Source organism: Tupaia chinensis, unplaced genomic scaffold (genome assembly GCF_000334495.1).
Source record: "Tupaia chinensis unplaced genomic scaffold, TupChi_1.0 Scaffold139757_1, whole genome shotgun sequence".
NCBI lineage: Eukaryota > Metazoa > Chordata > Mammalia > Scandentia > Tupaiidae > Tupaia > Tupaia belangeri.
The window spans coordinates 907,329-915,489 of NW_006199637.1; the positions used below are offsets into that span (position 1 = coordinate 907,329).

Genomic DNA, 8,161 nt, shown 5'->3' on the forward strand with positions numbered 1-8,161 from the left:
TAGTACTGGTAAAAAAAATCATTCGGAAGGCAAGTGTCATGGTGGTTAAGGCGCGACCACAAATTGAGTTCGGACCTGGTGGCTTGCGTTCTCCCCTTCCCTCCTCCTCTCCATCTCTCCCTGGTGAGCACACATACCCTACAGCAAACTTAAAAACAATAATATTGGGTCATTGGAAAAATCATGATGTGTATTTCTATATTTTTCCATGCAAAAATACATCATGACTTTTTGATGGCCCAATAATAATAAATAAAATAAAATAAATAATTTGAAGAAAACATTCTAAACATTAGACTAAGGTGCTTTAGTCTAATTTATTTTAAAGATTTTTTTTTCTTTTTTTTTTTTGGAGAGGTTTTTTTTTTTTTTTTTTTTTTTTTTTTTCCGCTATAGGGCGCGTGCGTTTGCCAGACAGACAGAGACAGACAGAGAGACAGAAAGCAAGAAATCACCCCCCGGGGGGATGGTCACGCCGCAATCACTTCTCCTCCATTCTCCTCTCGGGATCTTGGGCACGCACGCACATGCGCCCGGCGTGAGTTTTAAGCCACTGGGTCCGGGATGCAAATCGCGGTCGACTACGTGGGAGTCCAGCGACATAGCCATTACGCTAACTGCTGGTTCCCTAAAGATTTTTTCTCAACACTGAGAATTGTTGATTCGATGATTTAGAAATACCCAATAATTCATATTATTTCAACACACAATCATAAGGTTCCTACTAGGTGCTGAGTCATTGGGGGTATAAGAACAAGATAACCTTCTCCAGAAAGATGTGTATCACATGACTTCATTTTGATTAGAAATGGCAAACTTCAATGATCTCCACAGAACAGAAGCATACTCATTATCAAAAGAAAATAATAACAAGACCCTGTGCCGTGCCTTTTTGCCTACCTCATCTGTTACAAATAAGGTTAGAATCTTCAGTCACAGATCAACGGCACAATGTTGAAATGTGTTTTCATTCCTGTCCTGTTGGCTGAGGCCATTTCTCTGGATGACATTTTTCCAGGGGGATTCCCAAGTACAGATTTAATACCTGTCTGTGAATGTTGGACTCAGCTGAAAAGAGTAAGGGCTTTGGTTTCATGTGCACCTAGGTTGGATTAGGGTAGCCTAAATGTATTCATTGTGTCCTTCAAATAGCTCCCATTTCCGGAGTATCTCGGATCTTAAGGTCTTGCTATCTCAAGGCCAGTAGATGGCGTAATAGTTGCATTGCTGGTTTCCCATGTAGTTGACTGTGGTTTGTGTCCTAAACCCTGTGGCTTAAAACTCAAGGCTGGGTGCATGTGCATGCCCAAGATTCCAAGAGAAGAATGGGAAAAGAAGGGATTACAGCGTCGCCATCCCTCCTGGGGGGTGATTTCTTGCTTTCTGTCTCTCCAGCAAGCACACATACCCTATAGCAAAAATCTCTCAAAAAAAAAAAAAAAAGGGTCTTGATTCTTACATGTCAAGCACTGATAAACAATAATCTTGGGAGTCAGAGATTAAAGAAGAGGATCATATCTTATCTGACTTTTAGATGTTGAGATGTCCTCTAACGAAATGGTTGGTTATCACAGCCATGACAGAAACAATCTTGATAGATTGCAAAATGCTTTATATATCATCCTTATAGAATGATACGATTAAAAAGAAAGTGGATATGATTTTACTATAAAGAATATGGCTATTAAAGTATTCAGATTATGGGATCAGCAGTTGGCGTAATGGCTACATCACTGGACTCCATATAGTTTGAGTCCCAGACCTGGTGGCTTAAACTCACGCTGGGCGCATGTGTGTGCAAGCCCAAGATCCCAAGAGGAGAATGGAGGAGAAGGGATTGCGGCGTGGCCATACCACCTGGGGGGTGATTTCTCACCTTCTGTCTCTCTGTCTCTCTCACGAGCACACGTGCCCTATAGCAAAAACCTCTCCACCCCCAAAAAATACTCATATTCGGTCTCTACATACATAAATCTGTATAAACAAGCAAGCTTCAGAAAGGTCGTATCTTAAAATTACATTTTAAACAATTTTTGAAGCCTCCTCATATACACTTGTCTATAGCTGTATCTTTGAGTTAAGGTTTGTTTTGTTTTGTTTTGTTTGGAGAGGTTTTTGCTATAGGGTGTGTGCACTCGCCAGACAGACAGAGACAGACAGAGAGATAGAAAGCGAGAAATCACCCCCCAGAGGGGATGGCCACGCCGCAATCCCTCCTCCTCCATTCTCCTCTCGGGATCTTGGGCACACACGCACATGCGCCCAGTGTGAGTTTTAAGCCACCGGGTCCAGGACGCAAACCGCGGTCGACTACGTGGGAGTCCAGTGACATAGCCATTACGCTAACTGTTGGTCCTTTGAGTTAAGGTTTATTACTATAGGAGGGCCTCTGAATAAGGCTAATTTATGTTCGCTGCTGAAGTCTGGTTAGTAAACTAACCATCAGAAATAAGTTGTCACCAAGAGTGACAAAAAATAGGTACAGGCAAGCTCTCTATCACCTCTTCCACGATTCTGCAAGTTGAATAAGGTTTTAGTAAGGAGATGTCTAACTCACTCACCAGTCCTCTGATTTGAGTGTGCTAGCTAAGCTGTGTGTGAAAGGCAGGCTGAACAGTGTTTATTTACTCCACTAGTACAAGGAGGTAAAGATCTGCATCCCTGCAAGACGTCTCCTAGGCATTATAACATTTCCAAATTTAATTTTCTATATTTTTACAAAAAATCATCTTGAGGCCATGAGCAGCCAAAGATCAACGAGAATGATGGAAGGTCCATGGCAGAACAATTCTCTCACAAAAGAATGACCCAATGAACAATGAGATGGACACACACAGTGGCCATGCAGGACCCAGCATGGGATCCTATGGCGCTGCTGCAGAAGATGCTTGTGGGCTGCTGTTGGAGTCATGAAGGTCACTATTTGGCCCTCCTGTGACTTCTCAAGGTCCCATGCATAGGGCTATCACCTTTGGGCTTCTTCTCTCGGAAGAAAAGAACAGACTTTAGGAAGACCCTCTTAGAGAAGTTGCTGATGACTGCCTAGAACACTCGATGAGTCTAATTTTCAGGGTCCAGCAACAGACATTTTAGAAATTCTGAAAGGCAGTGAAAATAGCACGGTTGACAGAGGGCTTGCTCTCCTGTGGTGTGGCAGCAAGGTGCATTCTATATGTGACTTAGGGATTGTGGACAGGTTATCTTTGTTTTCTGCTTCTAAGTAGTTTTTTTTTTTTTTTTTTTTTTTTTTTTTGAGAAAAATTTCACCTCGTCAAGGCTTCAAGGCAAGGACTACGACATCAATCCACTCACCTAACACTGGGCTCTTCATAGAAGATGTCCTAGCGTACTGTTAATGTTCAAGAAATAGTTTTTGATAATGATGTTAAATTTTAAAGAATATTCAAACACAGGCATTATATATATATATATAGAGAGAGAGAGAGAGAGAGAGAAAGAGAGAGAGAGAAAAAACAAGCGAACGAGTTATTTCTACTATCCTTGACAAATTTCTCAGGAGTATTTCAGATGGTATGGAAAGCTCTTGCCATCTTATCATTTCAGGCCCCAAGAGTGTTTAAAAGTCACTGCATTCAAGCTGTATACCTGAAGTGGGAACCGGATTGGAGGGGTCCCTGTAACGACATCTGACTTCTGCACCTAGTTGTCCCTGAAATGAGACACACAGAGAAATGGTAAGAAATGGATCTTGCTAAGTAGGAAATTGGATTGGCAGTGGGGCCTCTACTTTGGGAAGTACCACTTACGATAAAAACCTTGCTTTCTAGAGATTTCTTCCTCTCCTTCAAAACTCATATCCAATTGTCCACAACATCCTTTCTAAGAGGTCCCAAACCTGCCCGTTTCTCTCCAGTGCCTCCCCAGTACCTTACCCAAAATTCAGGCCTTTGATAATTTTGCTAGGAATATTGCAGTATTCACCAGCAAAATGGCCTTCAGTTCTGTGAGCTGGCTCTCCAGCCTTCTGAATCAGAGTGACTGTTCTCAACATAACTAATGTTCCCTGCTCAAATTCTTAGTGAAGGCAAGATTTTGTTTGTGTTGCTTATTATTGTGTCCCCAGAGACTAGAACGGTGCTGGGCAGAGTAGACGCTCAAAAGCTATTTGTTGGTTGAACAAATAAATTACTACTAAATTACTACTACTTAAACATCAGTTTAAGGTCCATTCTCCTTAGAATAGCTTCAGGAGCCTCCAAAGGTTCTAAACTACCAGCCCTGACGGAAGTCTCTGCATTTTCCCACGCATCCATGCCTTTGCACAAGCAGTAACCTCTACTCTCCCTTTCCTATTTACTTCCTTCCATTTTCCCACCCTCTCAGCCACCTTGGTTAGCCTTCATCATCCTGCCACACTGAGGTCCTGGGTACCCTTTGGGAAGCCTTCAACTCTCTCCTATTTGAGTTAGTTTCTCCTTCACCATATTTCTAGAGTATTTCACGAAAACTTTGATTCAGTACTTAGTTCACTGTGCTGTAATTTTTCTCTATCAGGCCGAGTTCCTTGGGATAGACAATGTATTTGACTTATGTTTTGATCTCCTCTGTGTGGTATCAACCCATCCATCTGTCTACCCCATCCATTTATTCATTTAATGAGTAGTTATTGGGTACCTTCTCTGGGTCCCTGCCCTCACTGAGCTTGCAGTCTGGTAGTACACAGCAGATGCTCAATAAATGTGTCCTAAAGACTATATCACTCCCTCTGCTCAGAGGATCATAGCAGTGCCACCTTCCTCTGGCTTTCCTTAACTTTCTCTTCAGGATAAGGGCTTAGATGAATGAAAAAAAAAAAAAAAAAGAAAGAATAAAATAGACCATCAGAGAGTCAAGAGGGTCTGAAAAATCTGTCTTGCATCAAGACAATCAATTGCTGAGGCCATTCTAACTACTAACAGTAAGGAGATCTGCTTCCAGTCACCAATCGGACAGCCACAACACTCAGTCCTTTGCCCTCCCCCAGCCTGTCCTGACTGAAGAATTTAAGGTGTTTGTGGTAGCCTTCATCCTCTCTGCAGCTGCTGGCATGCCCAGGGGCAGATGCATTCCAGGACATAAAGAACCATGAGGAAGGTTTCAAAACTCATGAAGGAGCAGGGCCCCTGGTTCATTGCATGTTTGTTCTGCAGAAAACCTTTCCTTACCTGAGGCTGTGCTTGGAATTTTGACAGACTGGTCTGGTAGCCATCGTTCTTGTAGGTGAATAGATAGGGATTCTCCTGCAAAGAAGGTCACACAACCATGCCACCATGGCCCCCAAATCTGTATACCTTAACTGTCAGGCTTTATCACCCAGCAGTGTCCTTGGCCAATTTAGAACATTCATATCATCCTTTTTTTAAAAAAATAAATTACTTATTCAAATTTATTTATTCATTCACTTATCTTAATTTGATCAGAGAAAGACAGACACACAGAAGGAAAGTGAGAAAGCAAACCACCAGGTCCAGGACTTAATGTCTAAACCATTCTCTGGCTGCTCTTCTCTGTGCTGCGCTTTAGCTCCCAGAAGAAGTCATTAACACTTTCAAATTTCCAGTTTGCAATTGCCTGCCCCTCTTGTTCCCTACCCTGGGGGTTCATGCTACCACGTGTATTTCAATGAAAAAAGAACTTAAATTTAAAATTTCTCAGCTGCCAAAGCAAAGAGGAAAACACAGTGAACTATATACACTTCTTATTGCCTACTAACAACAAACTTACCAATTCATCAAGAAAGCCAAAAATTGGACTAGCATTTCGTGTTCAGTTACTTTCTGATCCATTTACTTGGTAGCATTACTTATATACCTGTTACATATTAGGCACATGTTTATAACACAAAGTGACCCACCTTTAAGATTATTTAGATATTTATCATCCCTGCCTCCTTCTTCACCCTGAAGCAGAGGGGAGATCTGGAATGGGGCTATTCCTATGACTCCCTCAGATGCTTTGGTTTGAGTGCTGTGTCTTGATTTAATTTGGTATCCAGTATGGTAGCATTGGGAGATGGAGCCTAGAGGGAGGTGGATCATTTATGAATAACTAATGTTGCCTCTGGGAAGGGAACATGTTCTCACTAACTTGTCATTGTCGAGACTGGGTTGTTACATAAGCACGATGGCTGTCCACAGGTGTGTGTGTATCTCTCTCTCTGCATGTGTCCACTCTGCTTCTGTCAGCCATGTTGAGATGCAGCATCAGAGGTAGACCAGATGCCAGCTCCATGCTTCCGGGTCTTCCAGTCACCAAATTGAGCCAAATAAACCTGTTTTCTTTGTAAACCACCCAGTCTAGGTATTCTGTATAGCAACACAAATGGGCTAAAACAACAGGTATGGAGGGGGACTCAGTTCTGCTAAAACTGCTCTCACGGCCCACTGATGTAAACCTTAGAGCAGTCATGTATGCAGAGTTGTACCCAGACCCAGAAGGATGGAGCCATGGGACTCACAGGGCTGACGTCACAATTGGGTGAGACTTCCTCATCACCACAAAGTCCATTTGGCCCCTCCATCTCTCTCCTCCATTCAGCAAGAGGTTCCCTCTACTGTCCTGTCCCTCCTACCTGAGAGGGACACTTTACTGGCCTCCTCTGTTCTGTACTGAATGGTTTCTTTTTCTGTCGTGTTGGCGTAATCTAGAAAAGAAAGTGGTCTTTAGAACAGAAAAGTCTTGTGCAGTTATCAGCCTTCCAAGGCACCATGGAGAAAGACCCATTAGACAAAAGCTTCTTAGTTTGGCTTCTGAACCAGCAGTAGGAGCAGCCCCTAGGAACTCACTAGGGTACATCTCTAGCTCCCAGCCAGCAACACTTGGGGAAATCCAGCAATGTATTTAACCAGCCCTCAGGGAATCTGACACACACTCAAGGTTGAGGACCACCCCATGAAAGGAATCATTGTTTTTTTGGATATTGAAGGGACTTTCTAGTCTTCCCCTAAGAACCACTCCCCCACCACCCCCAATATTATACAAGAAAAAAACTGAACACCAGAGAGTTTGAGGTGGGGCCCAGTTGCCAGGGCAGAGTTGGGCCCATGACATTGGTGTCCCAGATCCAAACAGCCAGCAGTGGGTCACTCAGCTTCCTGATCACATAGGGACTAGTTCCCAGCTTGGCTTCCTGCCCCCTCTTCGCTGCCTAGCCGGTTAAAGTTCTCTTGGTGCGGGGAGTAGACAGAAGGAATGGTGAATACCTGGCTTGTGTATAAAATATGTGTCCCTTTCGCGTCCTCTCCTTTTTCTGTGCCCATAACCCATGTGTACATAAACCCGGGACCAACGGGGAATGAAAACCCTCTGTTACCTGAGAATTGCTTACACAGCTGTGAGGGAAGCAAGTTATGGGGCTGGGCTCAAGTTCCATGTCTTTTTTTATTTTAAAGTTTATTTCTTGTGAAAGCAAGAGAGAGAGAAAGCATGCTTGCCTGTGTGCAGACACATCCCGACCCAACAGGCTCTTCCCTCTGCAGTCCACCCCTAGCTTCAGCCAGCCCAGACCATGGGCACGCGTGCATGCCTGGCATGCTCGGGAAGGCCTCGAACCCCAGACCCTCCCACTAGGGTCTAGCTGTGTTACTGCTCTGCCATTCCTGGCTCTTATCTTAGTCCCTTGTCTGTAACTAGGACACAGAGATACAGTGAACTGGACCCCAGCACAGCCTCCACCCTCACAAACAACTAGGATATCTAGCAACTCTGAAATGAGAGCTGTGGTACCGGCTTTGCAAAAACCTGTAAATAATAACCTCGGAGGCTACCCGACAGCAAATAGAATTTATTTTACAGCAGAAGGAAAACGTGCAGATTATAAATTTAGGTAAAATCATTAGAGAGAGGGAAACATAGGCAGTTGAAGAATTAGATAAGGAAGGTTTTCTCTTTTTGCTTTAAAAAAATGTTCATTATACATAAAATACTTTTTGAAAAATGCAACAGCTTCAAGGGATCCCAGATTTTCTTTTGCACATGCTGTTTTCTATCATTGGGAGCCACATGAGCTGTCAGCCCTGCTGCCCACAGGACTGGGAGTCCCTCCTCTCCCTCCCAAGGACTCTGACAGAGGTTGTAGGAAGCGCCTGGAGAAGGCAAGCACCCGGTCTGGCTCAGCCTGCTCTTATCCTGGCAGATGTGCCACGGTAAACAAGAAGTAGGG

At 43.6% G+C, this 8,161-nt stretch overlaps 1 protein-coding gene across 1 annotated transcript in view; it reads right to left on the reverse strand.

The window, feature by feature from the left end:
- Positions 1–8,161, reverse strand: part of PLB1 (phospholipase B1) — a 110,979-nt gene that overhangs the window by 93,622 nt on the left and 9,196 nt on the right. The window contains exons 6-8 of the mRNA XM_014593142.1: positions 6,572–6,643; positions 5,166–5,240; positions 3,607–3,670 (exon numbers count right to left, since the gene is read on the reverse strand). Of these exons, the coding sequence (XP_014448628.1) occupies positions 3,607–3,670; positions 5,166–5,240; positions 6,572–6,643 (211 nt within the window). The remainder of the gene's footprint in view (positions 1–3,606; positions 3,671–5,165; positions 5,241–6,571; positions 6,644–8,161) is intronic.